The 17,495-nt window shown below is 41.4% G+C and overlaps 2 protein-coding genes across 2 annotated transcripts; both read right to left on the bottom strand.

The window, feature by feature from the left end:
* Positions 1 to 9,261: 9,261 nt before the first annotated feature.
* Positions 9,262 to 9,965, bottom strand: LOC123059131 (major pollen allergen Art v 1-like). Its single transcript, XM_044481772.1, has 2 exons — positions 9,817 to 9,965; positions 9,262 to 9,704 (listed from the first exon to the last, which is right to left on the bottom strand). The coding sequence occupies exons 1-2, from the start codon at positions 9,878 to 9,880 to the stop codon at positions 9,322 to 9,324; spliced, it is 447 nt and encodes a 148-aa protein (XP_044337707.1). The 5' UTR covers positions 9,881 to 9,965; the 3' UTR covers positions 9,262 to 9,321.
* A 4,954-nt stretch (positions 9,966 to 14,919) lies between these two features.
* LOC123059130 (defensin-like protein) lies at positions 14,920 to 15,525 on the bottom strand. Its single transcript, XM_044481771.1, has 2 exons — positions 15,429 to 15,525; positions 14,920 to 15,325 (listed from the first exon to the last, which is right to left on the bottom strand). The coding sequence occupies exons 1-2, from the start codon at positions 15,490 to 15,492 to the stop codon at positions 15,066 to 15,068; spliced, it is 324 nt and encodes a 107-aa protein (XP_044337706.1). The 5' UTR covers positions 15,493 to 15,525; the 3' UTR covers positions 14,920 to 15,065.
* Between the last annotated feature and the right edge of the window lie 1,970 nt (positions 15,526 to 17,495).

Raw genomic sequence — 17,495 nt, 5'->3', positions numbered from 1 at the left:
ATTTTTACTGTTTTTAGTAAGTGTTTAAAATAATTAGTAAGTAAATTAATAAACTAGTTGAACTACTTTAGTTGTAGTTGAACTAGTTTAGTAAGTAAATTAATAAACTAGTTGAACTAGTTGAATTAATAGAACTAATGTATTTTTAGTAAGATAATTAATATAACTAGTTGAACTACTTTATTTTTAGAAAGAACTTGTTTTTTCTATTTATAGTAAGTTTATATTTAGTAAGAACTAGTTAAATTAATAAAACTAGTTGAACATGCCATATTTGTTGTTATTTTTTAGTTTAAGCAATTATTCGGGATGTATTAGTGATAACTTATACGGTTTTTGCTTCTGTAGAAATCAAGGAGCCCCTCCATCATCCCCACTGTCGTCCCCGTCACCGACCCCCTCCGACATCGAGGTGAGACCAGCCAAATATCCATGTATATCTTGTGTTGCTCAAATAGGATATGTGGTTGTCCAAGTGGCCGTTCATGTTCAGTTTACACCTCCGAGTGGCCTATGTTTTGCCGGAGTGTTGATTAATTTCCATTCCAGCAAATTTCAGGCGCTCGATATGTCCTTTTTTAGCAAAGGTCATGCCGGATTTTTCCGTGAATTCTGGCATGACTTGTGCTAGTATTTGTAGCAAATATCGAGTGGCCTGGATTTTCTCAAAAAATAATGATCTAATTTAGGTTTTTTAGTACATATATTTAATTGTACAAGTTTAATCTTTGAATTATGAACGTAGGAAATGTCGTACTCGGACGACGATAGTCTCCCGGGGGAGTGCAGCTGGTGCCACGACGATCGAGGTATGTGCGACATGTTCGTTGAGCTGGACGAAGATCGGCGCTTCAGCATTAAGCTCGAGGAGACCTTCGATGTTGAAACGGTACGCAACAACGACAAGTGTTTTTTTTTCGTAATTAAGCATGACTTTAACTATTTCAACGTCTAATTTTCATTGTTTACAATTCGATTAGTTTATCCCATGCCATGCAAGACGCTATGTCTTGGAGAGGATGGGTTTTGAAGACCATGAAAATTTTCAAACAAAGAAAATACACCTAAGGATCCATCATGATATCGATTTTGAAGTAAATCTGTACAATTCTCAGAGCGTAACCCATTTTGGTTGCCAAAATTGGGAAACACTTTGCAAAATGTATGGTTTTTATGAGGGTATGATTGTCACCATGGATCTTGGTGATCCTGACATCGAGCAAGACAATATGGACATTTGGGTCCTTGTTGATACGCTTCCGATTCTACCGCAATGTGAGTTTCTCAAACATAGTTATTAACTACTTTATATTGTTTATTTCAAAATAGTTGACAGCTTATTTCCATTGACAGCTTATTTTGAATCTTCAAAGAATGTGCAGAAGATGGTAGACAAAACCCACTACACTGATGGCTCTGAATTAACTTATAAGGAGAAAAGTCATCTGAATGCTTATTGTACTTATCTTGAGAATTACAATACCTATTATCAAACTCCTCCAAATTATGGTGAATACGTGCCACTAGTGCACGTGTTGAACCACGGTAACTTCTATGGAGATACCCTGGTAAGATTTTTTACTATTATGACATCCGTGCATCTTTTGCATACTTCTAAAACTAGTACATCATTGCTAACTACAAAGTTATTACTATGTTTTTCAATAGAAAATCCCGATGGATTGTGTGCCTCATCTGATGTATCAGAATAGTCGCCTTGCAGTTCTGAACATACAGCCAGGTCAATCTAAGGAGCTCACCTGTGCATATCGGATTTCTAAAACCGGTGAACACATGCTAATCAAACAATGGAAAAAATGTTTGGACATTCGCAAGGAGGTTCTTGGAAGTAACATTAAGCAAAAGGCAAGAATTGGAGACAGAATAATCTCCATTCTCCATAATGGAGAGTCAGGGGCTATCTTGTTTTTTTGCTATTTTACGTTAGAGAATATAGTAGGTCCTAAGAGAATGTAGTAGGTCCTATGAGGTAAAATATGTTTATTATGTGATACAATGTGTTAGAGTTGATGATGAGGAGTACTTGTGATTACGACTAGTGACCAATTTGCTATGTGATGTCTCATTGATGAAAACGATGATCTTGAGGAGGTGTTATATGACAATGATGTATTATGATGATAAGTTGTTAATGATATGATGATGATGATATTTATTATATCATTGGGTAAAAGAACCGTGGATTAGTAACTCATTATGTCCATCCACTTGAAACTAGTCCACGGTTCTTTCACCCCGTGATGTAGTAACTCATTATGATGTAAAAACAATTTATAAATTCATGTTGTATGAAAACTTGTGTAAAGGTGTACGAATACAACATGAAATAAAAAAGAAATAAAATACGAAATAATAGTAGCAGCGCGGGTAGGGAGAAGCGCTACTACTAATTACCAGTAACGCTCCTCCGGGAAGTCGCTACTACTATGTCGATTTAGTAGTAGCGTGGGCGGAGGCACGCTACTGCTATACGTTAGCTGTAGCGCCTTATCAATAGCGCATCGCCCCGCGCTACTGATAGGCCTAAAACCCGCGCTGCTGCTAGGCTTTTCCCTAGTAGTGCATACAATGCAGCCGCCTACGAGGAGTACGTCGTGGCAGTAGCCCTGGTTTCCCCTTTCTCGTCTGCTTTCCGCCCATTCGTCGTCGGGTTCCACTGCGCGCGGCAGCGGGAAACGATTCCAAAGAAGAGGATGGGGGCGCATTCCGTCGGGCCAAAGAAGGCCAATATTCTGGCAGGAGCGAGGCGTTTAATACGGAGTGTCCATGACTAGGTACTCGAGCCGTTTGGCTTCGGTGGGGTGGGGCTAGATTGGACGCCGCTGACGGCATTGGATGGATCCGGGAACACCTCACAGCCCCACTGTAGCTCCACCCTCAAGTGTACTATGTCGCGGTTCAACGTGTTAATGCGATAGATAGGGACCCAAGCGCTGAGAGAGATATAATCTGGTTAAAATATTTAAATGGTCACATTGTTGAGTACTACTTCCGTCCTGGTTTATTGGTCCCTTTGTAGTTTGCGTCAAATTTTGATCAAACTTTTAACTCAAAAAGAATGCATGTCAACAAAAATTATATCGAAGGATTCGTATTTGAACATAGTTTTCAATGATATAATTTTTTATGACATGCAAGAACATTTTGGTAGTTAAATCTATGGTAATTGACACAAAATACAATGCAGACCAATAAACCAAGATAGATGTAGCAGATTAGGATTTATGCCACGTGTCAACCCATGAAAACCAAGCCACATCATTAAAAACCGGTTTAACATTCGAAGAGGGACCAAACTTATCGGGCATTGAAAATTAAAGGTGGAGGACATCTTTTTAAAGTTGAGGGACCAAATTCAGACTTTAAGATGACTCCTCACTATATCTAATCATTTACTTGCTTGCATAAACGTCTTATATTGTTGGAAGGAGAGAGTAGGTGAAAATTGAGTTTGCACACGCGGCCATTATTTTTTGTCTTCAACGAGGTTGGTGATTTTATATTCATCTAAAATTTCTTGCGGTACAGTATACAAATCTGGTGAGATGGTTAATACGAAACTACTTCACGAGAGATACCTATTGGACAATTCAGGCACGATAGTTAATCCAGTGGCTGTGTCGCACCTACTCCTACATATGGATGGTGCGATTTGCAGTATCGTCCAACAATCGTGCAACAGGTATCATGTGCATAGCAGCTCTCTAGTTAATAAGCAGCTAGAAGTCCTAGCCACTCGTCAGAGAAAGGGCATATTTTGCTGTAGAATCTGCCTCTATTAGAATTTCCACTCTCATTCTCATAGTGGAATGAAATATCGTTGAGTTCCTTACAACGGCCATTAATCTCCACAAGTATCATGTCATAGACTGCCATGCTTCCATTGTTGATGTCATTGATAATCGTCTGACAGTCTGATGTTATCCTCACTGTTTTGATCTATAAATCAAGTGTCGGTCCAAGGCCTCTTGAAGGGCCTTCATTTAAACTATTAATGGGCCCTGAATGCCTTCGCTACCATAGTCCATACTCCTGGACCGGAGTCATCTTCAACACAACAAGCAATAACGACGGCAACCTTCGCTGAAAATTTTGCGAGTGCTCTATTTGCATTGGTCTTGCAACTTCCTTGTGGCCGCAGGATCCATTTGGGATGAGTTGGGCCCGGTCCCAAGCCTCTCTTCACCTTATTTTTTTGGCGACATCAATAGGTTATTTTCTGAAGCCGACATGCATATTTGCTCCGTCAAGTCTTCATCTATCAAAGCCCTAACATATCAAACCATTGTACAATCAACGAGCAGTGAAACCATGTATGATCCGCTATACCGCAAATTCCACATGATGTAGTAGATGACATGTTGCGATCATGTAATAACTTTGGCAGTACACTCTGCCAGCCTCGAGACGAAGTTACATATTTTTGGAGGAATATCTGTAGTCGACAGTCTGGTACATTGCTTCCAATGGCATAGCGTGGAAGATGGTCTAGATCTTCTCTTTGCTCTTCCGTTCCATCAACATATAGTATGCGACACATGCATCCAAAAACGATATAGTGGAGTAAGATTCGGGCTATGGGTTGTGTAGTGTTGGTGTCGAATGTGACCTAACCCGTGTGAGTTGGTGTGTGTTACTCATGCTGAAGACAATGGTGAACGACGACAAAGATGGAATGCGCATTGTAGTTCTTATATCAAATTCTCTATGAATCCTCAACATTGTCTTCCCCAACTTCACCATTTGCTTCCCTACCTATCCAGTTATGTGACTGCGATCCCTTCCTATTGGGTCGTCACAAACTAGTACCATAGTTACCATAATGCCTAGAAATTTTACCCTCACTCCACTCTAAACCCTATTACCAAAACCTTAACATCCACCACAATGGGTTTAGACTTACTCCGGAGAGACCACTTGAAATCCCTGGCAGGGTTGGATCTATTGTGAGCGAGCGCAACAACGCATTCAAAACCTTCCATGCAACCCGTTGTCAGCAATGGAGGAGAGGTCTGGTCAACCCAAAATGCTCTTGGAGTCGATCATCACAAACATCAATTAGCAGACTACAAACTGTAGGGAAGAGGAAGGTGGCGGAGAACGAGGCGGTGAACATGGAAAGATGGAGCATCTGGCAAGCTCCAACCGGCGGTGAAGAACAGTAGGACTGGATCCCAGCGACTAATGGATCTCGACGGTGGCCCAATGGTCGCGAGGGTACGACGATGGTCCTCCATGGTCGCCAGTTGGTATTGGGGAAGCACTCCTGGTAACATCGCAGGTGGTGTGTTCTATGATCGCCATGGTCTCTAGGAGAAAAGAAACAACGGGTATCAGGAGACATTTATGACTGAGGCGTGATATGTACAATCCTATTGTGTGGGTCCTGTCATGCGGGGAACGAGAAGTTTTACTTGAGATTATTTTATGGGACGAATGCAACATGGACGAGCAGATGCGTTCCTTGAACCTAACGATCATTTGTGGGCAAGGCTACATGCCTCCTACGAGCAACTCTAGCAGAGTCGCCATATTGGGAGTCCCAGTATTCATATGATGTGCGCTCCATATAAATTATGGAGTCCACCGAGGTTGTGCGTATAAACACATAGTCGCCATAATGTGGCCTTCATAATCAATGGACCCATATGCCAGTGGAATACAATTTTCCTCCAATTAAAATATCGATCCCATGTGAGGTGATGGATCATGTGAGGTTTTCTTCCCGCCACACAGAATAGCCATATGGAGCGTCTTCCAAAAGATAGCCCAAGACTCCAAATATGGGGCTGGGAGGCCGAATATGGAGGATGCTCTACAAAATTATGTCAATTTTGCTAGATATTGCAACTCTGCTAGAGAGCCTTTTTTCCTATAATTTGCCCAATAGATGACTAGTAGATTTGCTATAAGGTACTAGGGGATGGGGTGCACGATTGCGCCTACTGAGGTGGTCCTTTGTGGTGCTATGTTGGCTCTATACAATTGGGTTTACTTGTTTGTTACTTGTTTTGATTCATGTACATGCACATCGACTTGTGTTAGCAGGAGACATTGATGTCAGCAATTAACGTTACGTCTGATAAGTAAATATCAAGATATATCAGTCGCTGAGATTGTGGAGCTAAGGAACATATGACAGGTCATCTAGGTACCCATACACGAATAGAAACTCCGATGAACTATAAGTAGTAGTACACCTGATGAGGGTCATCGTACTAGATCATAACCGAATGAGGAGGTCCAATAGCTGAGGGTAAGAAGAGCTCCTTTAAGATGGCCCTAACATGTACGTACGTGTCGTATATCATACAATAAATCATCCGTATATAGTGCATAAAAAATCTCAATATTTAGAAGCCTAGAAATTAAATCTGTCAAAATGTTTCTTTTCAATCACTTATACTTCATGTAAACTGTTTTATGAGAGGCCTTCAGATATAGAGAATGAGTTTCATCCATTCACCTAACACATGCACAGTTCTTGTGGCAAACTTGACCTGAATTATAACCGTTTGCCGGATAGTCCTCCATCGTCGTGAGCAGCACAACTTTCATAGCGAAATACGTACCCGTTTTAGCGTCATATGTACACACCCCCTCATCTGCCCATAAAATTTCTAACTCCTCCTTCAGTAGTTACATATACATGTTCAACTCACTACCCAGTTGGCTTGGTTGTTGAATTGGCATGACCATGTGTACTTTCTCTTCGTGCACACCCATGGGGGAAGGTTGTAGATGCAGACAACCACGGGCTAGGTGTTGTGTGCGCTGTTTTGGTTACTAAAGGGATTCAGACCATCCACACTATAGCCCAGCTTCCTATCATCTCCACTTAAATGAGGGAACTCGTCATCGATTGCTTTCCACTGCCGACCATATGCAACGTGTTTAATCACTCTGTCATACTTATTCCTCTTAGAATGCCAAATCATAAGCTTTGCCTGCTTCTTGTTTGCATAAAAACGCTTCAGGCGTTGAATGATTGGGAAGTACCATACAAACTTATAAGGAGTACCGCTAGCGGGTGCTCTACCATCATCATTGTCTTCCCAATTGTTGTTTCCCCGCTTGAATCGTGGAAAATTGCATGTTGGACACCTTATTAGGTTGGAGTACTCGTTCCGGTAAATTACGTAGTCATTTTTGCATGCATGGTACTTTACCGGCTCCATGTCAAGAGGACACAATACCTTCCTTGCCTCATCAATACTTTTTGGCAACACGTTGCCTTTAGGAAGAACATCATGCAAATACTTCAAATTCATATCGACGGAAGTGTCTGTGATATTGTTTTTTGCCTTAATGTCCATAAGATTCATCGTGACACTTAGTCGTGTCTGTTTTGCCTTGCAACCACCGTACAAAGCGGCTGTTAAGTCCTTCACAAGAGTCGCCAGTTTGGTAGCCTCTCTACGAGAAGCTGCCTCGGTGCTAGTCTCTTTCATGTTCAACTCTTGCATGTGTTCATCATGCACCATTCCCGCCAATTTGCCCTAGATGATTGCCTCCTCCATTTCGGCCTCCTCACTTTCGTCGGACTCTTCACCAGACTCGCCGTATTCATCACCGTCAGATTGTTCATCATGTCCATCCATCAACCATTCTTGTTCCTCGTCATGTTCCGCTCCTTCACATGACATCCCATCCTCACCATGACTTGTCCATATCGTATAACCGGGCATGAAACCACCAGCCAACAAGTGCTTATGCAACTCTCCCGATTCAATTGTGTATATAACATCATTCTCGCAAACAACGCACAGACAACATATTTTCTTCAAACCCCTTTCCTAAAGTGAGCTTCTAGCTGTGGCGGACAGTGTTTGCTACCCGCCACTGCTTGTTTTCAAAAATAGTTGTTGCGGGTTACCGACTATGCCCGCCACTCATTAGGATTCACCTATAATCGCTTTCCCAGTAGTGACCCCAGCCGCTAGTATAAGTAAACACAAAGTACTATTAGAGCTAAGAAGCACAACATGAAGTATTCATGTCAAACTGTAAGCATGGCATATCTACATTAAAAGGAATCTGCTGCTGGAAAGGGCCTAGTAAATTAGCAAAAATGTCTACCAATTCTTTGTGATCGAAACCAAATCCACAGATGAAGTTTTGAAATATACATTGCAACATCCAAGGAAACTGAAACTCTAGCATGTGGAGACATGGGTTATTGCTTCGTAACAAAGCATGTTGTGGAATGCAAGAATTGATCCCAGCTAGTCAAGCTCCACAAAATTGGAATATTTTTTAGTGACAATATCCCCACTTATTTTCCCATGTGATGCTGAATTAATTGCAGATTATGGTGATTATCATTACAAAAGGGGGTTCCAATCTCAGTTGTCATGTGTACGTACCAAAGGAGTAAGCTAGAATGATGTCCATATATAGATGAGTCCAATACTTCAGTTGCGATAATTTTTCAGAGGTGTTAGAAGCATACGTTGGTGCTCTAGTTAAGATCCAAATTAGACATACCTGCATTTATTATCAGACCAGAAATGGTCCCAATTAAGTGCATTAGCCATTAGCCAACTATAGTAACAAAGCCTGCAGCTAAAGAAAACTAATTACAGTTTGCAGCATAGGAAATCACAAGGTAGTTTGGTGATCAAAACGATCTTATATTTCTTTACAGGGGGTGTGCAAGCCAAATAAAACATCCAAGTTCAGATTGAATAAACATATAGATTCAGCTAAAAGACGATGTTCCACAGAGGTACAATACATCCCCCTCTTCTCCCCAGTACTTAATAATGTATACTGGCATACATATACCCCTGCCCCAAAAAAGGTATACATAATCAGATCAATGTAAGTAAAAACTAGAAACTCCATAGCATGCAAAGCTAGCATCACGACCAACTTCATCGAGCAGCAAGAGAAGGAAAGACGACGACAGCTAGGAGGCAACAGAGCATCATCCAGCAGAAGCAACACACATGCCGGGAGAAATATCATAGCTCACATGTTCAGGTTGTGGGGAACATCTGATCTTGCGTCTTTCCCACGTTTCAGAGCTTATGCTGGTTGTAGGGACTGCAGGCCACCGCGCCGGTGCGGATGCACCCACGGCAAGCCCCAACCTCGGTCAGGGGCGTCCATGGGGTGGCATGGGCATGGCTTGTATTCCATCAAGCCGGATCGGGGCCAAATCGATCCCCAATGCGACGCCCAATCAGGGGGAGGGGATTAATTAGGGATGGAAGGTTTCGTAGGCTTTAGTAAGCATTGATTAATTCCTGTCTTATTGAAATCATTTTCCACGGACGGGCAGGCTAGACCATTTGCTCACTGGTCAGCAGCTGCCACTAGCTTCTTCTTGTTTTCTCCCGAGGGCGGCTCCGGCACATCACATACATATGGCGGCGGCGGCTTCTTCTTAGGATCTGGCACCTCAGGTTCACCCGGTGGCTCTGGCACGTCAGGTTCTGACGGTGGTGGTGGGGCTTTACTGCATTGAAGTGTACATACGCATGTCTTTTTCTTAGGTCGTTTGTGAAAGAAGTTGTCGTTGTTGTCCTCGTTGAGCTCATCGCCAACAATTGTCTTCTTAGTGGCACAGTACCCACCCTTGAAGTGCTCTTTGTGACAGGCCGCGGTGCAGCCCATGTTCTTGCAAGGGCTCCTTTTGTACAACTTGCTAGGGGACGTGCATACCCGACCATCCACACCTGCGTGTGAGTTAGAATTAATGTGTGCAACATAAAATTATAGTAGCAATTGTTTCATTGATTGATCAAAAATTGCATGGAATTGCGATAAAAATCTGCTACATGAACTTACAGAAGGCCATGAGAAGAAAGCCCAAGGTGAAGGCAGCGAGCATCTGGGCGCGGCTGAACGCCATGGCCAAGTGATCAAAATAAGTTGTTGGAATGATGGTGTGAGGAGAAGAACGTGGTTTGAGTGCTATTTATTGCACTCCTCTTTGCTTTGCATTCAATGCCTTAGAGGATATGGAAATCCAAATATTGGACACAAGCATTTGTGTAATGTCTTAGAGGATATGGAAATCCAAATATTGGAATATTGTGTAATGTCTTAGAGGATATGAAAATCCAAATATTGGATACAAGCATTTGTGCAAAGTCTTAAAGGATATGGAAATCCAAATGTTGGATACAAGCATTTGTGTAATGTCTTAGAGGATATGGAAATCCAAATATTGGATACAAGCATTTGTGTATAGTAGTATCTATCTCCAATAATTAATCACGTGTATCAAAATAAAAGCTTGTGCTTCCCCACCAAAAAAAGAAACCTTCTGTTGGCTCTTGGTTCAATTACATTGAGGGCAGTGTAAGAGCAAAACACAAATAATACTTGCCTACTCATAGTTGGGTACATGACAGAAAAATTGTGAGAGAACACGTCGTGGAAAACGAATTATATTAAGGCTATCTCTCATGCAAAATGCCTATACAGGTGCTAAGGTAAATAACAAGGGTGTGGCTAGATCTCAGCCGACTAAGACTTAAGGGCGTCTCAGTCAAGTGACAAAACATATAATAAAGAAGAAATAAAAAACTTAAAAGGAAAATTTACATGGATCTCCATGTAAGATCTAACGAATATAGCATCAACTAAGACTTTATTAAGTCCTCGGTCGACTGAGAGGTCACCTGTTTTTATTACTTTACATGGAATATACGGACAGAAAAAATGCAGCCACGTGCACAGATCCACATTCTAGCATACGACTCTGATTTCGGGAGTATCTAAGCCCGAGCTCGGAAATGAATATTCGCCACTATGCCAATTATCCAACATAAAAGACTAATAGGTTGTCAAATTTTACATTTTGCAAAATTGAACTAAGGCACGACTATGCATTTTTGTAGTATTTATTCATAAAATTGTCTATCATTCACGTATTACATGCTGCATGTTGATTATTTTGAGTCATGTAGATCTTCACTTATTTTCAATTACTAAAATGTTGCTATTATTTGTGTCCGACCTGAATCGAGTAAACATCTGATATGTATCTGTATCTGAGTAACTACTCATCAGATCCGCATTCAAACCCAATAACATTCGTATTCGCATTCGTATTTATTATTTTGAAACTAAGGAAATGAAAGTGATAAGACCGCATTTGATCCATTTCCACCCCTACTAGTTGGGGTCGCCACCTGGGGGGGCAAACACGGCAAATCTTTGAACTTGCTTCGATACCAAATGTTGGGTTTCTCCCATAGGTCGGTCACATCAATGTATCACGAACATACATGATCAAAAACTTTGTAAAAGGGTAAGCCTTCTACTGAATTTCCCCCCCCCCTCCCAATGGAGTATGACACTTTCCTAATCTAATCAACCGGCCAGCATGGTTAACTTTTACTAATCCTAATTGGACTTGAACACTAACGCTTCATAACTCCCAACTAATGGCACACAACATGGCATGCAGACAAATCCCTAATACTACTTTAAGACGTTTGGATTACTCCAACATCCTCGCGGATGTTGATCGAAGAAACATCACCAATGATAGTTCACGGTGGTGGGTGGAGGGACTGAAGCATGTCGTGTACCAAGCAACCGATATCCTTGACCTTTGCCTTGAGGATATGGGGTGTCTTAACCCCCGCACTTCCTCATGCAATCCAATTTTGCGGGGGTGTCTTAACCCCTTGCTCTTCTGCATGTGGAATACCATCCACGCATATGACATCAGTATCCACATCAAGGTGCTCAACCAGAAGTTGGATGACAACTGCAAGAGGGGCGGCCGTTTCAATTTCATCAAGCTAGAAGCTTACCCGGGCCGGAATACGGCTTGACCTCATGGTATGGACCTCAAGGCACATCCTTTGCTCGAGTGATCATAGGTGGTTGTGGAGAAGATTGAATATGACACAAGAGTGCTTGTCGAGATGCTCATAAAGGATGGAAGCTAACATGAGTGATAACAACATGGTGTTCACCGTCGTTGTTGTAGGTACTAGCAAGACCACCGTTAGTAAGAAGGTTTTCATTGATGAAGCAGTCCAAGGCAAGTTGACCAAGAACATATGGTTAGGTATCACACAGGAGTACAACGAGGTTTAGTTATTGAAGATGGCAATCACTACAACTGAGCGAAACATGCCAAGACTTGATAGTGGGTATGAAGATGAAGCCTCACTTGTGCCTACTCTTGCTAGTTTCACCAAACACAGGAAGTTCTTTCTTGTGTTAGATGGCATGTGGGGTAACGTCGAATGGAACAACCTGCTGAAAGCTCCCTTTAGCCACGGCACCACAAGTAGTCGAGTTCTTATCACTACAAGACATGATGTCGTTGCTTGAACCATGAAAGGCATGGAGTATTACAACAAGCGGCGGAGATATGTATAAGTAAGGGGGTGGTTGCCTGCGGCTTGAACCCTGAAAGCCATGGAGTCATACAACAAGTGGCGGAGATATGTACAAGTAAGGGGGCGATTGCCCCCCCCCCCCTTATGTTACGTTTATGATAAAAAAATTAGAGCCCTTTGCCCCCTCAAACAATAACATTTTACATATTTCCCCCTGGAGATCCTTTGGCTAGCTAGCACGGTGTGTGCCACCATGTTGACAAATTATATTTGTGAATAAAAAAGATGGAACTAGCCCATGCTAATGTGTTATTTTTCTTCATTAACTATATATTTCAACTCCTTGCAGGTACTCACAACAGGAAAACATGATCTTGGGATTGAGATTCCAAAGGATATTGGCTTGACAATTCTAGAAATATGTGATCGTTTGCCACTAGTTGTAAAAGTGATGGGACGACTCCAATGCTAGAGGGAGAAAGAACAACGTGATTGGCAAAAGGTTCATAATGATTGTATATGGTTAGCATCCCAAATGTCATACTCCATCCGTATCGGTGCATTAGGCACATTACAAAAATCAAATAATCCCAAAATGCTTAGGCGCGGTACATTAACTCGCACCCCTTTTTTGTTTCTTGACATGAATAAAGAAATCAACTAATAAGAGATGTGGGACGTGTATGCTTTCAATGACTTGAGACTACCTTGCATGGCTTGCAGCGGTCGGTTCATTGCATGCAATTCTAATCATTACCAAATAAATATTAAGTTCTCTTATTTTTCCTCCACCTTGGTCGCAGTGCACAACTTAAGATGACTATAATGCACCGCTAAGGAGGGAGTAAGAGCTAAACTATGCAGTATGTCTTAGCGAAGAGGGGTTGCCCTCTTGTTTGAGGCCATATTTTTTTGCACTTCTTTGTATTCCTAAAAAGCAAGTGTTAGTATATGTATATGGGGCCAAACCGACCTGAAGCTAGCTAACCTAGCTATCCAAAACTGATTCAAACTAGGACTCCTAGTACTTGACGCTCACGTTGGCATGCAAGCCACGTCTCCAACTCTAATACATAGTTTGGATTAATCTCTAACAGTCTCATCGTGATCTGGGTCACGCGCCTTCAATTGCACCGTATTTAGTTGCATCTCTACTTTTCTGCAACGTATCTGTACCGATGTACTCCTATTGTCAAAAAATATCTTATATTTTAATACGGATGGAGTATCTATAATGCAATCAATGGTAAATTTGGGTGTGTGGCGAGCAGATTTGGATGTCTTCCTTGGCCACGTTCGACGGTGGCCTAGAGCGTGCCCTTGACCTTGTAGGTTCGCTGAAGACTTTGATCTTGTCTTCAGAGGTACGCGGCTACTACAGAGTAAAACCATCAGGTGATGGTGTTTTTGTTCATGGGATGATGGTCAGCCGCCTCATTTTTCTCCAGTGTTTACTTCAGCGATGGTGGAGCATGACATCAGATGGCCACAATGGCAAACACAAAAGTCACCGTGGATGTTTAGTTGGAAAGGCCGTCCAGTTTTTACTCATCTTTATATGTTTTCCTACATCTTAATATAGGACGCTCGCCACACGGTGTATTTTTCTAAAGTATCAAGTTAAATTCCGAAATAAGGTAAACAAATGATTCTAGTTCCATTCCTGGTATTGCAACTAACATGCCAACTATGTTCATTTGAACTATGTGGAGAGTCAAGATTTAGCAAACTAGTCTTAGCTAATTTCGGCTCTTTTATGACCGGGCTATAAAAGGTTTTACAATTACCTTATTTCTTTTCAAGTGAGTGTCGAGTCGAGCTCAACTGGATCATCCGCCTCGAAGACAAATATCAAATCTCTACTATTAAAGGTGTATGTGTATGCAGTCGTTTGCACACATTCATTAATATAAAAATAATTTGTAAACCAAGCACCGAATCAATTTGGAAACCAAGCCATTACTACAATTATTTTATCTAGACAATTAATTACTTGTGCAATTAATTAGGTCCATTTAAATAAGGATTTTTTAGTCAAATCAATTTAAAAATTGAGCCATTAATGAAATTAATTGATTAGGAAGGCAATTAATAAGGCAGGCAATTAATAAAGCATGCATATAATTTGAGCCATTAATGAAATTAATTGATTAGGAAGGCAGTTAATCGCGCCGAATAAATTCAAAATCACTCGCGGCCGAGGACGGTCAGCAAGCTCTCGGTGAAGTTGGTGACTGCCAGCAAGCTCTCGGTGAAGTTGGTGACTGCCAGCAAGCTCTCAGCAACATGGCCGACCAGCGTTTGCCAACATGGACAACGGTCACCAAGCGCTTGCGGCATGGGCGACCAAGCATTCACAAATATGGATGACGACCATGCTATGCAGGACGTCTACATGCTGACGGTTGCCAAAACATTCGTAGGGGAGGGAGGTCGATGGTCACGTGCTCGAGGACGACCAAGCGCTGATAATTGAGGGCTTGATACGATATATGATAGCACATGAGTGTGGGTAATATGAAAAATGAAGTCATGGCAACCGAGACGGTTTGGTAAACCGACCACAAGTTCCTTAGGCAAGTCTCAAATGAAAGAGGTTTTCTTATTATTGTCTCGGTACTACAAATTATTTTCATTCGATCAATGATTCCTGTCTAGTTCCTTACAAAATGGACATTTCCATGGAGACGCAAATATTATCCTTTCAGTGGCTCCATAAACTTTTCTCGCCTACATGACTCTTGGTGGTGGTGGTGGCCGTTCAGAAGACGGCGGCTCCGGCACTTCCGACGGCGGTGGAGGACTATGATGGTCGCATTTTATGGTACATTCACAATGAAGTTTTTTAACAATCCCTTTACGTGAGCAGTAGCCGCCGGTGAAGTGCTCGTGGTGGCACACCTCCACGCATTTCCTGTTGTTGCATGAGCCACGATAAAGATGGCTTGGGGAGTGGCATATCCGGGGACGTGGATGAACCGCCTCCGCACCTGCACCACAGAATTACATTCTTGTTTTCAGCACAAGAATGGATGGATCTTTTTAACTAGCAACAGGATGGGCATGTTGTGTGGCGTTGGTATTTAAACTTACTGTGGATCATGATGAGCAAGCCCAGGGCCAGCGCAGCAAACAACTGTGCTCTGTTGAACCCCATGGCCAACACGAACACGATTAGGCTTCGCTTTGCTTTGCTTGTGATGGGATAGGATCGATGTGAACTCATCCGCCTGCTATTTATAGAGGTTCCTTCGAGCTTGCACTGAATGCGTGAGATGGATATCGATGTGGGAATCCAAATGGTGGGTATGAACGGACAAGATAAAGCCCTGCCTGATGCTCGGCCTCCCTTTGCATTTTCCGCTTCGCCATCCACTTTTTTGTCGTACACATGTGATGACATGGACACCGTGAGGGTGCGCCCTTTGCGCCACTGTTATTGGGTTGTATATTTCAATTAGGAAATTAATGTAAAGGGAGTGTGAGTCCGGTTAGAAAAAACAAAAACTAGCAGTAGGATTGGGGATTTCTACCAAAGAGTTTTTTTTTTCGAGAATCTTCTACCAAAGAGCTTGGCATCATGAGCTCTGCTTCGGTACAACCCCCCAAAAAAAAATCATATAAACACCGTATAGGAGTTGGTTATTATATGCTTTGTCTTGGGCTCGGCCCATTAACTTTTTTTTCCTTTTTTAGGTTCAAGGGATATTGCGCAACCCGAGATTTGAACCAAATACCTCCAGCTTATTTCCTAACACAGTTACCAGCATATTTCCTAACAAAGGATATTGTACTGGATACATAACCTGTTATGCAGACTACCACTTCTTTTACTTCTTGCTGTCCACATTTCCGGTTCAGATCTGCATGGTGTTTATGCATTGTTTTTTTATGCATGGTTTCCGCTCGGTTTTTTTCTCCTTGTTTTTCCATTACAGTTTTATTTTTTATTTTCCCTTTTTTATTTTAACATTTCTTTGTGAACTTCTTAAAAATTCGTGAAACATTTTCCAAAATACGCAAACATTTACAGATATGTGAAAATTTTCTAAATGAGAACTTTATTAAAATTTATGAATCTTTTAAAATTTTAACTTGTGAACAATTTTTAAATTCCTGAACTTTTTCCAAATTCATAGTATTTTAAAATTTTAAACTCATATCAATTTTTAGATTCACATTTTTTTCAAACTTATGAACTTTCTTTAAATTTATTAACTGTTTAAAATTTGACTCATGAATAATTTTAAAATTCGTGAACTATATTTCCAACATCTTAACTTTTCAAATTCATTAACTTTCTTCTAAGCTAATGGGCAAAGCGAGTGAGCGTGCGAAGCTGCTGAGCGGGCGAGCGAGCTTGCGCAATATTTGGCTACAGCCGTTGGCATGCGCACGACCGTCAGTTTCCTAACCGGCGCTCAAAGCGGTGACTTGGAGCTCCTCCAATAGACGATGCCACACACAAGGATTTGTTCAAAATTTCAAAAAATTGTTCGCTCTTTTAACAAAAATAAAAAACTTAACAATATTAGCATTTAAAAAAATGTTTGTGCCTTCCAAATTTCCTCAAAACGTCAAAACTCAAACATAATTTTGAACACGAATTTTTTTAAAAAAAATCAAATAATTTTTAAAAACATTAAAAATTTGGAATTTCAAAAAATACAAAAAAAATCGAAACTATTTTTTATTTCCCTAAACATATTCTATTTGTGTAGTATTTTTTAGAAAATAGGAACAGTTTTTGAAAGCATGAACATTATTTAAACTGACCAAAAAAATTGAGTTTCTGAACAAGTTTGAAAAAAGGTGAATGGACAGCCTGGCCAAGACACACGCCAATTTTCTCGACAATCGATGACCTATTGGCCAAGACACGCCGTTCTTGATAAGTAGACATGTCTCTCACCAACTAACAAGATTAGGGCGCCAACTGAGCTGGTTAGAGCATCTTCAGCCGTTCGGTTCCCCAAAAACGTTTTAGACGGAAAATAGCGCCTCTTAGGGGCTTACCTGTGCTAATTTTGGCGTGGGGGGCTCTAGTTCCCAGCCGCCCCCCAAGTTCTCCACCCCCCCCCCCACCCGCCCCGAGCCGCCGAGTTCCAACTCAAATTCAGCACAAATTTAACAAAAAACTATTTTTTATCACATACTCCC

Source organism: Triticum aestivum, chromosome 3A (genome assembly GCF_018294505.1).
Source record: "Triticum aestivum cultivar Chinese Spring chromosome 3A, IWGSC CS RefSeq v2.1, whole genome shotgun sequence".
Taxonomy (NCBI): Eukaryota; Viridiplantae; Streptophyta; class Magnoliopsida; order Poales; family Poaceae; genus Triticum; species Triticum aestivum.
This window is presented reverse-complemented; position numbering and strand designations above follow the sequence as displayed.